At 37.4% G+C, this 16898-nt stretch overlaps 1 protein-coding gene across 1 annotated transcript in view; it reads right to left on the bottom strand.

Moving 5' to 3' along the window:
* C2cd3 (C2 domain containing 3 centriole elongation regulator) overlaps positions 1-16898 on the bottom strand; it is a 143277-nt gene that overhangs the window by 59440 nt on the left and 66939 nt on the right. The window contains exons 18-23 of the mRNA XM_026379501.2: positions 14553-14736; positions 12742-12914; positions 11751-11874; positions 6779-7047; positions 6195-6284; positions 473-1075 (exon numbers count right to left, since the gene is read on the bottom strand). Coding sequence (XP_026235286.2) covers positions 473-1075; positions 6195-6284; positions 6779-7047; positions 11751-11874; positions 12742-12914; positions 14553-14736 — 1443 coding nt within the window. The remainder of the gene's footprint in view (positions 1-472; positions 1076-6194; positions 6285-6778; positions 7048-11750; positions 11875-12741; positions 12915-14552; positions 14737-16898) is intronic.

The raw sequence follows: 16898 nt of genomic DNA on the forward strand, positions 1-16898 counted from the left end.
TCCTTGTTTCCTTAGCAGGTATTCCTCTAAATTTACTAATTCTATAAATAGTAACTGAGTATTTACAATATTTTAGGGACTATGTTAAGTGCAAAAATCTGATGATTTTGGATATACTCTAGTGCTACGAAGTTCAAAGCCAGTTCTTGGATCTTTAGTGACCCCAAGAACTGTAACTTGGGAATACCAGTCTGTGGACCTCTTTCTTTGAAATCTCTTTCGTTACAAGAAGCACGACTACATTATTATTAATCTTTCAGCATGTAATAATGGAAAGAACACTAACTAGTTTGTGACTCTGGGCAGGTTACCCAACTACTCTGAGCCTTCATTTTCATGACTATAAAATGCGTCTAATATGTATCCCACATGATTGCTGGGAAGATCAAATAAAATAATGTTGGACAGGATGTCTCATACAGTCCTTAACACATAGTAGATACCCAAATCATAATAGTTGAGCCTGGCTTACCACTGATAGTTAGTGTCCTTGCTGACCTCTCCCCAAGTCTGGCTAAGTCCACGTAGGCTGAGCCAATCCAGCTGTCCGTCTGGTGGGGCCTCTCTACACTATCATTGCCATAAGCTCTCCACACTTGGATCTCTAGCCTCTCTTCCCTGAAGTACCAAAGCAGTGAAGGGCCCCGAATTACTTCTGCTCTTTTGGATGCCTGGAAAGTAACCATGACCTGATTTTTGACTGCAGATTCTTTAGGCTTCTTGAGAGGAGTCCAGAAGGCTTCATGATCATAGAGCTTATAGCGAAGGTAGCAATATGTACTCTTATGAATGCGTGTGTGGCCAGCAAGCAGCACGCAATGCATGGGCAGCCATAGTCTTGGGGTGGAGATGGTGACAGTGGCTGGTTCCTCTTCATCCATCTTGACAAGATCCTTCAGACTATTCTCAAAGTTCCATCCTATCAACTCAGCAGCTTCTAATACCCGTTCTCTATCTCCAGGATGGGTGAAGGAAACTGAAAGCTCCAGACCACCCACAATCTTCTGTAAAAGCTCCAAACCGTGAGGCAGGTCTCCATCTTCTGGTAAAATGACAGGATACCACCCTGTGATTCCTTATGGGAGAAAGAAAAGATTTTTAAGAAAAGATTTTATTGTCTTTAAAAGTAAAAAACTTACCCCCTTTCCACTCCAGATTATCCATCAGCTTGGCTCAAGACAGAAAAGAAAACATACCAACAGTGAATTTGAGTTTCTCTTCTATCTGACTATTGAGGCAATGAGATTAGAAGGGAAGAACGAAGACTAGGAGTTGAAAGATCTGAGTTCTCTCTTTGGCTCAGCCCAGAATCAGCGGTTTATTCTGGGTAAGCCATTAATCTCTCTTAGCTTTGCTTTCTTTACCTCACAAATGAGAAAATTAATGCTGATCTTGTTTATCAAAGTTATTATAATTGTTAAATGAGATAATGGTTAAGGAAGAGCTTTGAAAAAAAAGTACTATAAATGATGTGAAAATATTATTACTGTCCTGTGAGTACAATGGAAAAGGCCAGGGATAAAACATCAGGAGATCTGGGTCTGATCTCAGGTATTCCACACCAAAGGTGTTTGCCATTTAGTAAACGCACACCAAGGACCAGACATTAGATTCCAAAATAATAATGACTACTTTATTTTTTGGTACCAGGGATTGAACTCAAGGGCACTCCACCACTGAACCACATCCCCAGCCCTATTTTGCATTTTGTTTAGATATAGGGTCCTATTGCGTTGCTTAGTGCCTTGCTTTTGCTGAGGCTGGCTTTAAACTCATGATCTTCCTGCCTCAGCCTCCTGAGCTGCTTGGATTACAGGCGTGCACCACCACCCAGCAATACTATTTACTTTTTATTCAGTATCTATTATATTTCAGAAATTGTGCTAGTGCCATGTATATATTATTTCATTAATTCCCCTGATAACCAACCCTATGAAGTTCTGAGGATTAAATGGGATAATCCCTATTCTACATAAGAAAATGATAGCTCACATACCTAGTCAAAAAAATTTTAAATTATTTTTTGTAGTTGTAGATGGACAGCATGCCATTCTTTTATTTGTTTATTTTTATGTGGTGCTAAGATCAAACCCAGTGCTTCAGACATGCTAGGCAGGTGCTCTGCTATATCCCAGCCCCCTAATCAAATTTTATTACAGCTATGAAGTGGTAAAGATTTGAACCGATGTCTAGTTGCTTCAAAAGTCTATAATACACTTACCACATGTTCATACTATCTTACCTGAAACCCCTAGGGCCAGATTTGTTTCTGAATTTAGAATTTTTCAGACTTGAAAATAAACAGAATATTATACAACAATCAGGGGTCATTTAAGTTAGGAGTTGGCAAACTTTTTTAGTAGTAAATATTATAGGCTTTTGGGTCATTTGGTGTCTGATGTAACTATTCAACCATGCAGCTATACTGATAAAGTGGTTATAGACAATATATAAATGAATAAATATGGTGCTTCAATAAAACTTTATATAAACAGAAGGTTGTCTAAGTTTCATGTTAGGTAAGGTTGGATTTAACTGCTTTATGAGTTATTTAAAAACTTGATTTTCAGGGTTTTTTTGATTTCCGAATTATATTAAAGCAGATTGTGGACAAGTATGATAACATTCACCGTAATTTTCTGGGAAATGTTTGTCACAAATGAGACAATTTGGACTTACTGAGATTAACTTGCCAAAGGTTACATAAGGTTTTGGACAGGCATTTAATATTTCTGGCCTTCTTATTTTTGTTTACAAAATGAGGTGGCTGAAAATGTTGATATTTAAGCTTTCTTTCCACTTGGACAATCTAATAACTATGGCCTTGGCTTTAGTATAACACTCATTTGAGTATTTTTCTATAACCTAGTTATTCTTAACTTTTTTTGATCCACTTGGACAATCTAATAACTATGGCCTTGGCTTTAGTATAACACTCATTTGAGTATTTTTCTATAACCTAGTTATTCTTAACTTTTTTTGATCACAAGTCCCTTTTGCTCTAATAAAATCTACTAGTCCTAGAAAAATATACAAATGTGTGTAGAATTTCTCACTTGTGCTTAAGAATTGCTTAGATTAGATGGTCCATTTAGCTCTGAGATACTATAATTGAGATTAGTGGGAGGAAGAAATAAAATAGACTGTTCACTTTAGAACTCAGAAGAAAAGACAAATGATATATCCCAAATTGTCTAAAAGGCTTATGCAGAGGGTTAATTTTAATTTGTAAAGATAGATTTACCAGATGGTGCCTGCTCCCTGACAAACTCTGTAGTAAGTTTCAGAAGGAAGGAAGTTGAGGTATTCTATGTGCCCCATTCTATTCACATGTATAATTTCAATAAATGCTTCCATAATCTTGTGACGAATCTTATTATTTCCATAGATGAGGGAGTTATAGATCTGAGATATGAAGTAATTCATTCCAGATCACAAATAGCAAATGACAGAAGTGAGAACTGAATCATTTATCAAGTTGTACAGACTTCTCTCTGGCAGACATACAGGTCCTGATTTGAGGGTAGTGCTCAAATGTTAATTTACAATTAAATTAGGAAGTGTGTGATAAATTCTGGAAACAAGATTACACGATTATATAAAGGAACATGGATGAGAGAAGAAAAACTAACATTTACTGAGTACCTACTACGTGTCATGTACTCTGATTTCATCAATTCCTACCTTGTATACTTGTCAAGATTAACTATCTTCATACAGAGGCTCAGATAGGTCAAATTACTTGGGCAAGGTCACCCATCTGTGAGTAAGGATGGCACCAATATTTCCACACTGCCATGGTAGTTGTGTGTATTCTTTTGGGCCTTTATCACCTACCTTATTCCTTCTTCTTCAATGAAAGAGGACAGTATAGTAAAAAATAATTGGTGAATCTGAATTTGATTTCAAATTCTGTTACGTACTAGCGGGGTGGTTTTGACAAATCATTTAATCCCTGAGCCTGTTTTTTCATCTGTCAAATGAAAATAAGATTCTGTACCCTCGCCAGGCAGGGTTATCCTGAGGCTCTAAACAAGATCAGAGAAAATATTTTACAAAATGCTATGTAATGTAATGGGAATTGCCATATTCTCGTCCTCCTCCTCCTCTTTCTTTTTCATCATCATCATCATTCTTAGAGTAGGATGAATACAATGAATAAAATATTTTAAGCTTCATTGTTTTATTTGAAGACATTTGGAATGATTAGGCAAGATTGGGGAATAAAATTGAGGCTTTAATATGCCTTTGAGCAAAGCTTTGAAATATCTAGAAGGGTTCAGAAGCTTATGCACATTTTCAAGGAAGCCAGACAAGATTACCTCTTTTTTAAAAAACTTCATTTATTTATATTATGTGGTGCTAGGATCGAACCCAGTGCCTCACACATGCTAGGCAAACCCTCTACCACTGAGCTACAGGCCCAACCCAAGATTACCTCTTGAAGGGAAGTGAATGGGCATTGGCAAGGGTAGGGTCAGAAAATGATAATTTAGAGCATGGTACTGGTACCAAAACAGGCGGGTGGACCAATGGTACAGAATAGAGGACACAGTAACCAATCCACAAAACTATAACTATCTTATATTTGATAAAGGGGCTAAAAGCATGCAATGGAGGAAGGATAGCATCTTCAACAAATGGTGCTGGGAAAACTGGAAATCCATTTGCACCAAAATGAAACTGAATCCCTTTCTCTCCCCATGCACAAAAGTTAACTCAAAATGGATCAAGGAGCTTGATATCAAATCAGAGACTCTGCGTCTGATAGAAGAAAAAGTTGGCTATGATCTACATACTATGGGGTCGGGCTCCAAATTCCTCAATAGGACACCCATAGCGCAAGAGTTAACAACTAGAATCAACAAATGGGACTTACTCAAACTAAAAAGTTTTTTCTCAGCAAAAGAAACAATAAGAGAGGTAAACAGGGAGCCTACATCATGGGAACAAATCTTTACTCCTCACACTTCAGATAGAGCCCTAATATCCAGAGTATACAAAGAACTCAAAAAATTAGAAAATAAGATAACAAATAACCCAATCAACAAATGGGCCAAGGACCTGAACAGACACTTCTCAGAGGAGGACATACAATCAATCAATAAGTATATGAAAAAATGCTCACCATCGCTAGCAGTCAGAGAAATGCAAATCAAAACCACCCTAAGATACCATCTCACTCCAGTAAGATTGGCAGCCATTATGAAGTCAAACAACAAGTGCTGGCGAGGATGTGGGGAAAAGGGTACACTTGTTCATTGCTGGTGGGACTGCAAATTGGTGCAGCCAATTTGGAAAGCAGTATGGAGATTTCTTGGAAAGCTGGGAATGGAACCACCATTTGACCCAGCTATTCCCCTTCTCGGTCTATTCCCTAAAGACCTAATAAGAGCATGCTACAGGGACACTGCTACATCGATGTTCATAGCAGCACAATTCACGATAGCAAGATTGTGGAACCAACCTAGATGCCCTTCAATAGATGAATGGATAAAAAAAATGTGGCATTTATACACAATGGAGTATTACTCTGCATTAAAAAATGACAAGATCATAGAATTTGGAGGGAAATGGATGGCATTAGAGCAGATTATGCTAAGTGAAGCTAGCCAATACTTAAAAAACAAAAGCCAAATTACTTCTTTGATATAAGGGGAGTAACTAAGGACAGAGTAGGGACGAAGAGCTTGAGAAGAAGATTAACATTAAACAGGGATGAGAGGTGGGAGGGAAAGGGAGAGAGAAGGGAAACTGCATGGAAATGGAAGGTGATCCTCAGGGTTATACAAAATTACATACAAGAGGAAGTGAGGGGTAAGGGAAGAATAATACAAGTGGAAGAAATGATTTACAGTAGAGGGGGTAGAGAGAGAAGAGGGGAGGGGAGGGGAGAGGGGATAGTAGAGAATAGGATAGACAGCAGAATACATTAGACACTAGTATGGCAATATGTAAATCAATGGAAGTGTAACTGATGTGATACAGCAATCTGTATACGGGGTAAAAATGGGAGTTCATAACCCACTTGAATCAAACTGTGAAATATGATATATCAGAACTATGTAATGTTTTGAACGACCAACAATAAAAAAAGAAAAAAAAGAAAAAAAAAGAAAAAAAATAAATAAAAAATATTGTTAGTTGTAAAAAAGAAAAAAAAAAAAAAGAAAGTGATAATTTAGGATCCTTACCAGATCTCTTGACTAGCAGCTCTTTGGTTGGAATCTTTACTACTCCAAGCAGATACTCTTTGCATGACTGGATACTGGCTATACTACTGACTGTTAAGGAAAAAAAGAAAATTATTTTGTGGTCTATTGATTAAGGAGCTTTTGTTTAGAGTATAGTCACATAATCTTCTACTTATACTTACTGAATCTCAAGTATTGAAAGATGCTTTAGAAATTATCTTGCTCACTCACATTCTAGTTAAAGTCTAAATGCCTTAAAATTTTAAAAACATTTTATTTTGAAAAAATTACAGGCATACAGAAAAGTTGCCAAGAATATCATAATGTATTCTTAGGCATCCTTCACCTAGACTCACACATTAACATTTGGATTCAGTGCTTTGTCTCCTTCTACACTAACTCTACACACACACTTTCTCTCTTCACACACAAACTTATTTTTTGTTATACCCTTTAGACATAAATTGCAGGAATCATGACCCTTCACCTTGAAACACTTCATCAATGTGAATCTCCTAAGAAAGGCCATACCATTCAAATTAGCCTCTTTTAATTCTTACTATGATGAGTCATTTGGTACTTACCTGACTTGGTATTTTCATGATAAATACCAAAAGTAATTTCTGCAAACTCTAATTGTTCTGCTAGGAAACAGGCCTCTCCACTAGAATATTGAGTGACCAAGTTACATGGGAACTCTATGTGGTGGGAGAACTCAGGACAGAAGGAACAGGCCACAGGGCGGGTTCTACGCTGTTCTCCTTTGGGCAAGAACGAGAGATGAGTGGTGACAGAGGCATTGACTCCAACTGTGGCACTAAACTGTAGAGCGGGATCTTGCTCAGCCAAAGCCCTGTAGGGAAGAAGGGTGGGAATGAGAAGAAGGTATACCATGATATTACTAGAAATCAGTTTGACTGCCTAGAAAATATCTTGACTCCTTCCATGAAACCATACAATTTGACAATACAGTTTGTATCAGGGCTTTTGGCAGTGCTACAGTGTGCTTTCTTAGTAAACTAGGTATCACAGCATACTTACATGGGGGTTGGGGGGAGACTATATTAATTTAACTATCAGAGTGACACTTCAGAGCTTTGTACCGTCAATACTGTTCAAAGATCACAGGAATCAACTGTCATTGAACAAGTTGGGTTTACTGCTCATTGCAATGAAGGAAAAATATATTCCATAGAGAACCATAGGGCATCTCAGTAAGATGGTATCAGAAAGAACTGTAGCACTGGGCTCACGTTAACTCATTTGGGGGAGAGCTCAAAGGAGCAGGGCGTTGCTCTGTACTGGTTTGCTTAATGAGTCTTATCTGGAAGAAGGGAAGACTAAAGTTAAAGCTTTATTAAATAAAGTTGCAGCAGTCACTCATTTTGCGCAAGACAGAGGCATGCTGAGTGTTTTTGTGGTTTGTAGAGTGATCTTTTTTTTTTCCCCCAGAAGAAATGGACTGTTTTATTTGTTAAGTGATATATATATTTTTTAATCTTTATTTTTATGTGGTGCTTAGGATCGAACCTAGTGCCCTCACGCATGGTAGGCAAGTGCTTTACCTCTGAGCCCCAGCCCCAGCCCCTAGAGTGATCTTTTGATCTGTTCTTATTTTTTAAAAATTTTTTTAAAGAGAGAGAGAATTTTTTAATATATATATATATTTTTTTTTTTAGTTTTCGGCGGACATAACATCTTTATTCGTATGTGGTGCTGAGGATCAACCCAGCGCTGCGCTCATGTCAGGTGAGTGCGCTACCACTTGAGCCACATCCCCAGCCCTTTTGATCTGTTTTTAAATAAGATTATAGAGCAGTCTTGTTTTTGTCTCACTTTTCATGGTCACAGAGTGGTTTTATCTGATGCTGACATTCTGTGAGATTATGTTCAGCAAGAAAATACCCAAGCCTAGCTATGAATGTCAAATGGCTTCCCAGATGTCAGGGGTTGCTTTTTTCTTCTCTGTACAGATGTTCCATGATATTACAGATAGAATATGCAGATCTTTAATGGCCAGTCATAAAGAGTAGTTTTTTGTACAGGCATAGTATGAGACAAATCCTCTGACCCCCAAATCCCTAAGGGAACAGACAAAAAGGTCACCTGTTTTTGCAGCATTTCCTGATATCCCTAAAGCAGACTTGGGAGCCTTTTCTTCTAAGATCCCCACTGTGCATCATATATATATTCAGAGGGTGGTAATTTGGAGTTATACAGATCTTGGTTTGAATCCTGGCTCCATCATTTCCTTATTGTATGATCCTGGACAAGTTACTCAATCTCCTTCCAGTCTCAAAATATGGTTAATAAAAGGATATGACAAAAAACTAAAAGTGTATATATATATTTGGATGTTTATTGCAATTTCACTTCTAATAAAAAAGGAAAACAACCTAAATAATCATTAATAGAAGATTAAAGTGTGTCCATACAACAGTATTCTGTGAAGTTTTTGCTATGCCTAGGATATTCTGTGAAGTTTATGCTATGCCTAGGAAAAATGAGGCAGAAATAAAATGAATGCTAGTAGTCGTTAAAAAATAGTCATAGGGTATTTTGAAGATACCATTAGATAATAAATACAAAGCAAAGAACCTGCCTAAGGGTAGTGAAAGACTTTTAATAGGGAACTCTCAGAGATGGCAGTGAAATGGCAGAAAGGCTTGGGCTCAATGTGGTTTGAATTCATTCATTTACAATTATTTGCTGAACATGTGCTCTGGGTCATGCACTGAGTTCAAGGTTGGGTATATAGTGAAACAGCTATAATTTCTCACTCTATGGAACTTAAAAGACTACTACCTATGTTTAAGAAAAAATTTCTTCTCAGTTAAAGATCAGGTGAGTTGGAAGATGCAAGTGAATAAAAAAGAAGTGCCTACTTTAGACACCAAGAATATCCATAAGATGAGGAATGGTGTCTCTTGAGAGAAGGTTGACTTTAGAGCACCTGTCTTTCTTCTCAGTTAAAGATCAGGTGAGTTGGAAGATGCAAGTGAATAAAAAAGAAGTGCCTACTTTAGACACCAAGAATATCCATAAGATGAGGAATGGTGTCTCTTGAGAGAAGGTTGACTTTAGAGCACCTATCATCAAATATCAGAGTGAGATTCAAAGGAAGGGAACATTTAGAAGACCAAGACATCTTCTAAATGAAAGGCAATGCAAAGCTTACTTCAAATTTTACTATATTCTGTTGGCTTTTAATAAAGGTGACATTAATTTATCAATACAAGTGGATGTAATTATAAAAATTCATACATTTGTATAGTTTTTGGCAGCTTCTAAAGTGACTTCATATTTTTAAATTTTTATTCTGATCCTTATAAAAATCAGGACAGATAAATTCCAGTTTTTAGATGAAGAAAAGTAGGCTCAGAGAGGTAAATAAATCAGCCCATGATCATGCTTAGCTACTAGGAGATGGGGGTAGTACTAGAAGCCATGGTGTCTGATTTTCTAGTGTAGTTCTGTTTCTATTACATAGTGCTTTGTCTTATATCTTGTAGAACTCCTTCAACTATCAGAAGAGTGCAGTGTTAGAACTGGCAAGCTTCTTGCTATTCTTTTTTGAAACTGCAACACAGACAAAATCCCTTTGAATCCTCAGAGAGAATTATTGAGTATTTTATGATTCAGTCTCTCAGAGATGTGCTGAGTAAAATTTGAGACCTTTTCTGACAATTAACCACTAGTTAATTTAATGTTGTACTGAAGAATTCTGATCTTGGCTGGGTCTGCCACAGAACACATATTCTAAATATACAGGTTTCATGCCTTCATGCCTTTGCACATGTTCTTCTTTTTGACTAGAATAACTTTCATCTCTCTTGAGCATCTTGGTAACTACTACTCTTCTTTGAAGACTCAGACTATAATCCCAATGGCTCAGGAGGCTGAGACAGGAGGATCATGAGTTCAAAGCCAGCCTCAGCAAAAAGCGAGGCGCTAAGCAACTCAGTGAGACCCTATCTCTAAATAAAATACAAAGTGGGGTTGACAATGTGGCTCAGTGGTTGAGTGCCCCTGAGTTCAATCCCTAGTAGCCCCCACCCAAAACAAAAGACTCAGACTAAGATATTTTGAAGGGCTTTGAATGCTAAGTTAAGGAAGTTGGACCTTATTCTGCAGGCCAGTGGTCCCTAAAGAGAAGCATCCAGCTTAGGAGTTTCATAGAGCAAATGTTCAGGCACAGAAAGAAAATATTAAAACTTTTTTATCTGCTATCTCATATATTAAAGTTTTCCTATTCATCCTATGGTATATTTTATTATGTATTTAACGTAACAGTACAGTAGTACATGAAGATGATTTATACATGAATACATATACATATTTTTAAAGGGTATGCTAATTTTTTTTATTAATAGAAATGTACAATTCCTATCAACAATAGGAAACCATCAAAGGTTTTCATGTAAGGGAGTGATCTGACTAAAAACTGCCCTAATGCCACTTTCTCTGACACTAAGATATTTTGGGCAGTTAAAAAGTCTTTTGGGAGAGTTAGTGGAGGAGGAGCCTTAGGAGTTCTATTTCTTACTTTTGTTGCTAGAACTATTTTATATGGTGGGGGGACAGAGAAAAATTCAGAAAGTGACTTAGAGTAGTTATTCACAGCCTAGTGGGGGAATATTCATGCATGCCAATAATCCAAACAGAATAATATGTGCTACAACCAAGGTGCTAATACACAAAGGAAAAAGCACCAACTCTGCCTCCAGGTAGGAAGAAGTAAAGGAAGGCTACTTATATGTTGCAAAGTCTTGAAGGAAAATAGGAATTTAAGTAGACAGGAGGAGGAGGATGAACATTCAAAGCCAAGAGAAGTATGAGCAAGACTTGAAGGAGGTGAAGGAGGGCCATGGCTATTCTACATGGATTTCTTTTCTGAGCAGAGAAAACAACAAGATAAAGGCCTGGAGGGGGAAATGTGCTTGGTATGGATTGAAGAAACAAGAAATCCAGTGGCTGAAGAGGAGTAAATAGAGTGGAGACTATCAGGAAGAGACAAGGCCACAGAAATAATGGGGTCAAATCATGTGGGGACTTAAGGCTATTTCAAGGACTCTGGCTTTTACTTTGAAAGAGATGGAAAGTCACTGGCGGGTTTTAAATAGACACATATCAAGGTCTGACATGAGTTCTCATAGGATCATTAACCATTATGTTGAGAACAGACTGAAGGGAAACAAGATGAAAAAACAGGAGTTAGAACTAAGAGACTAAAATGAGTTAACATGGGTTTATAAAGGAATTGCCGTGATTGGGCATGGCATGGCTTAAGGATGTAGGGCATGACCATGGCGGTAAATATTGAAAAAAGGTAGAGGATAAAATCACTGGATAAGGTCAAGGAACTGAGTTGCAATAACAGTTAAATTAGCAAAGTTTTTAAGTGATTTACTTAAATTCTGAAATGCTTTCTTAACAGACAAAAAATTGGGTTAAGAGCTATAAATTGTACATGAGAAAATTATGGACATGTGAGATCATACTACATGAACTACAGTAGAAAAAGGTTTGAAAACTGCTTTTCTAAAGTGGACTTACTTGGCTGCTGCTTGCAGACCACAGGCTCTGATAATCTGCACTGAGATGGAGACAGTTCGGGCAGCAAGAACTCCCTCTGTTGTTCTTGAACTTCGCCTATACCTTAGGCCCACATCTAGTAAACCTGAAGAATGAGGGCAAAAGGGAAAAGATTAAAAGGTTGGTTAGCAGAATCTCTGTTCTACACAACCACAAAGTCCTAGAGAGGAAGGCTGAAAGGAGAAACACTATAATCATATTGAATAATAAGGGGCCTTAACACTGAGAGAATCTCTCCATGGTCAGAAACACACTAAATATTATATTTTAGGGTTAATAACTATATGTGATCTTTTTTACAAAAAAAATTCTACCATCATGTCTCATTTCAGGGAAAGCCTTAAGGAATAACTGAACAAGTTGATCAATGAGGGGCAGGAGCATATGGCAGGAGCATTTTGGCAGATACTCTTCAGCAAGCATGTATAGTGTACAGCAACTTGATTTAGGAAGCTAATCCTAGATAAATTTGGAAGGCAGATCAACCTGCTGGAACCATCAGGTTGTAATGCCTTTCAAAACTCCAAACTCTAGTTAATCCCTTCCAAAAATTTAAATCCAACCTTCTCCTCTCTTATAGTAAATTCTCAGCTCAAGCTTACTATATTTCATCAAATCTACATTATGTTGTCTTAGAAAATAATTCTCCAAGTGCACCTATATAACACTTACAATTTATGCTATGAAAGCTTATTAAACACTTGTTAAAGTTTAAGGTGACATGAGGCAAGAGACACTTATACCATCTTTAGAACTCTGACTTTTCTAGAATTATATGAAATTTCGCAGTGTATATTCTACACTTATTTTTTCTGAGACGGTGTCTCATAGTTTTCATCAGATCCTCAAAAGGGTGAATACCTCAAAAAGTAAAGAATTGCTAATTTAGAAAGAAAAGGGATATTTATATATACTGATTTTGAAAGGGAAAGACAAACTAGTCTTCAATTACCTGATAACTGATTCCTCAAATCCTTCCTGTTCTCAAACCTGGAGGTTAAAGGGAGATTAAAGGTCTGTATTCCCAAATCCTCACGGTGCTGCATGGTTACCATGGCACAGATCCTTGACAATGGCAAGATTCCTTTGGCGACCATCTGGTCTCTCACATTAGGATAATAGTATCTGTAAACCACAAAAGCACAAGCTGTTAATTGGAAGAATTAGATAATGAATGACTCAGTCAGCTTAGGGATCAGCTTTCAGTATTTAGTTATCTTCGCAGCCTGATTGATATTGGTGATACACATCTTTGGTTGTCTAGAGAAATTCACCACCTATTACATGGAGGAGCAACCCCATAAATTATAACCTGAGTTCAGGACACAGCCCAGCTTCCCAAAGGCTTTCGTTTGAGATTATCTGTATATGCCTTGGGCCTCTGGGAATAGTTGCTCCCTACAGTTTCCAACCTGAAGTAGCAAAAATGTTTCTGGATGGAGCAGTCCCAATCTCTTTCCTGGCTCATCCTTATCTCTGGGCCTAGACCCTTCTAATTTGGAGAAGTAATGAAGATCTGTCAGTACTTACTGTATTTCCTCCTCATGTCAAAACAATCCATTTTCAGATTATAAAGCTATAAATCAAACCTAGGAGGTTTTAAAAATAATTCTGCACTTGCTTTCTACCTGACTATATTTAGAAAACATTTCTGGCATAAGACGGTAGTCTTCTCTAGTTCTATATCTGACACTGTTTTCCTTTCTTTTATATCTATTTTTTCATAATCATTTTAGTTGATTTCTTGGAGGTATGGATGCAAGTAAGTGAAAGAGACTAGATATGTGTATATTTTCTACAAATCTTCTACCAAAGCCAGCAACATTAGATAGATTTATATTTTTATGAAAGACTACTCTTCTGGTGATGAAGGACAGATTACAAGAAATGAGTTTAGAGGTGCAGAGACCATTATGGAGGTTCTGATAGTAATCAGGCATCATATAATAAGGGCGTGAATCAAGTAAGGTGGTAAGAGAAGCTCCTAAAAGTTGAATGATATATTTAAAAGATAGTAGGAGGGGCTAGAGTTGAAGCTCAATGGAAGAGTGCTTGTCTAGCACATGTGAGGCACTGGGTTTGATCCTCAGCACCACATAAAAATAAATAATTAAAATAAAGGTATTTTAAAAAGAGAAAGAACCAATAAATAAACAGTAGGAGGCTGAAACTAATAGGAACTCACTTGCAATGTGAGTAATGGTTAAAGTATGAGATTCAGCCAGGTGCACACCTATAATCCCAGGGACTTGAGAGGTTGAGATAGGAGAATCCCAAGTTTGAGGCCAGTCTGGGCAACTTAGTGAAACCCTGCCTCCAAATAAAATACAAAAGGCTAGGAATATAGCTCAGTGGTAGAGTATCTCTGAGTTCTATCCCCAGTATCAAAAAAATAAAAAAAGAAAGAAAGAAAAAGAAGTATGAGACATAAGGCTCCTGAGACTCTAACAGACTGTAGAAAAAGCTAGACAATAGTCACAGTCAAAAGAATATAAAATGGGTCAAAAGGGGCTGTTTAGCTCTCTTACAATAATTCCTAGGTTGGCTAAGAATAAGATTCTTTATAGGGGCTGGGGATGTGGCTCAAGCAGTAGCGCGCTCGTCTGGCATGCGCAGGGCGCTGGGTTCGATCCTCAGCACCACATAAAAATAAAATAAAGATGTTGTGTCCACCGAAAACTAAAAAAATAAATATATAAAAAAAAGATTCTTTATAATTGTGCACTTCCTTCCTGGCATAAGACTGGGTCGCCCGTACTGTACCTGCACCAGATTTCAAACTGGACTCCACCACCAGGCACAAGGCCCTGTGCAGAGAAGACACTTAGTAGGAGCCTTTGTACTGGAATTTCAGTTGGTAACAGGAGAGAGTGATGATGCTCACTATTAAAGATGGGATCTGGAACGCAGAGTGTGGTTGCAGTTCTGAAGGACTTCAGAGAAATTCCTTTGGAAAAGAAAAGCAATTCAGAATATCCAACAAATCATTAAATGTTTTATATGTCACAGGAAAGTGATCACATAAATAGAAAACTAAGCAGGTACTATTATTCTTACTTCACAGATGAGGACATGGACTTAAGGTTTCACAGTTAGCCTGAAGGTCTTAGAGCTACTAGGTGACAGATCTAGAACCAGAATCTACATTTTCTGTTACTCCTCCAAGGTCCACATCCCTAATGGCTATGGTTCCCTAAGTTTTCATGCTAACAGAGAAGAAAGAGGTCCCTTTGCTGGTGGACAGTGTATGAAAGTTTCAATTTTTACACATACTGCCAATACTCTCTCCAACGTCTCTCTCCTTTATATTTTTTAAAATTATTATTTATTTATTCTAATTAGGTATGACAGAATGCATTTTAATTCATTGTATGCAACTGCAGCAAAACTTACATTTCTCTGGTTGTACACAATGTAGCGTCACACTATATGTGCAGTCATACGTGAATACCTATGATGTCCATCTCATTTCATCATCTTTCCTGCCCCCATGCACCCTTCCAAACCTCCCTCCCTTTGTCCAATCAAAGTTCCTTCATCTTTCCCATGCCTCCCCACTCTCTGTTATGGATCAGCATCCACTATTCAGAGAGAACATTTGGCCTTTGGTTTTTTGGAATTGGCTTACTTCACTTAGCATGATATTCTCCAACTCCATCCATTTACCTGCACATGCCATAATTTTACTCTCTTAATGCTGAATAATATTCCATTGTGTATATATATACCACAGTTTCTTTATCCATTCATCTATTGAAGGGTCCTTTTAAAATTATATCCTTTTGGTGGGTGTGAAGTGTATTTCATGGTGGTTTGGATTTGTATTCCTCAAATGACTAATGATGCTCTGTATCTGCTACAGCTTGGATGAAGTCTGTCCCCCAGTGGTTCATGTGCTGGAATGCCCCATGTGATACTGAGAGATGGTAGAACCTTTAGGAGGCAGGGCTTAGTGGAAAGTTGTTAAGTCACTGGTGGCACTGACCTCAAAAGGGATTAATGGTGGTCTTGTGGAGTAAGTTAGTTTTTCTGTTTATTTTTATGTGGTGCTGAGGATTGAATCCAGTGCCTCACATGTGCGAGGCAAGCACTCTGCCACTGAGCTACCACTGCAGTGCAGTAAGTTAGTTTTTTGAAGAGCAAGTTGTGAGGCCACTCATGCGCTTGGCTCTTTAGCACACAGCACTTTCCCATTCTGCTTCTCCATCACATTGTGACTCAGATACCAGAAGTGGAATTGATAGGGCTACTCAAACTTGAACTTTTAGCCTCCAAAACTATAAGCTTAATAAACCTCTTTCCTTTTTAAAGTAACTTGTTCAGGTATTTTGTTATAGCAATGGAAAATGGACTAATATAGCACTTTCTGTTTATTAGCCATGTATGTATCTTTGAAAAATGTCTGTTCAGGTCCTTTACCCACTTTTAAAAAAAATTATGGATTTATAACAGTTCTTAATATATTCTGTACATAAATCTTTTATTTGAACCCCAAAATCAATACTGGCAGCACCTGGCAGTCATTGGCAGTCTTTAATAGACATGTGCAGAACGGCAAAATGTTTTGAGTTGCCAGATTTGCTCATTTGCAGCTGAGATCAAATAAAGTGAGACTCTGCCTTCTAGTTTTAGCTATCAGAGATGATCAGAAGATGGATATGGTAGGGGCAGTGCAGTGTAGTGCACAAAACTTGAGTTCTGGGTCCAGTTGGATAGGTTTTGAATCTTAACTTTGCCATTTGTTATTGAGGTTAAGTTACTTAACACTTACAAATCTCATTTTCCCTTTTGTAAAATGAGAAAAATAGAATCTACCAGGATAAGTTGTTTGTAAATTTTAGATTATGATTCATGTGAGATATGTATATGTACATATTTCTTTAAGAGTAATGGTTCAGTATTCCCTAATTTTCTAATGTCTTCACAGTAATTTTACAGAGCATGATTACTGCAAATAATAAGAATCAACTATATATGTATAAAAAAGGGAGTATCCATGTAAACAATAAATTTGGGGTAAAATGCAAATAATCAGTAGATCCAGGTGAATGTATACAGAAATTCTTTGTATCATTTTTATAAGTGCTCTGTAAATTTGAAATCATATCA

This window comes from Urocitellus parryii, chromosome 4, assembly GCF_045843805.1.
Source record: "Urocitellus parryii isolate mUroPar1 chromosome 4, mUroPar1.hap1, whole genome shotgun sequence".
In the NCBI taxonomy this organism is placed as follows: Eukaryota; Metazoa; Chordata; class Mammalia; order Rodentia; family Sciuridae; genus Urocitellus; species Urocitellus parryii.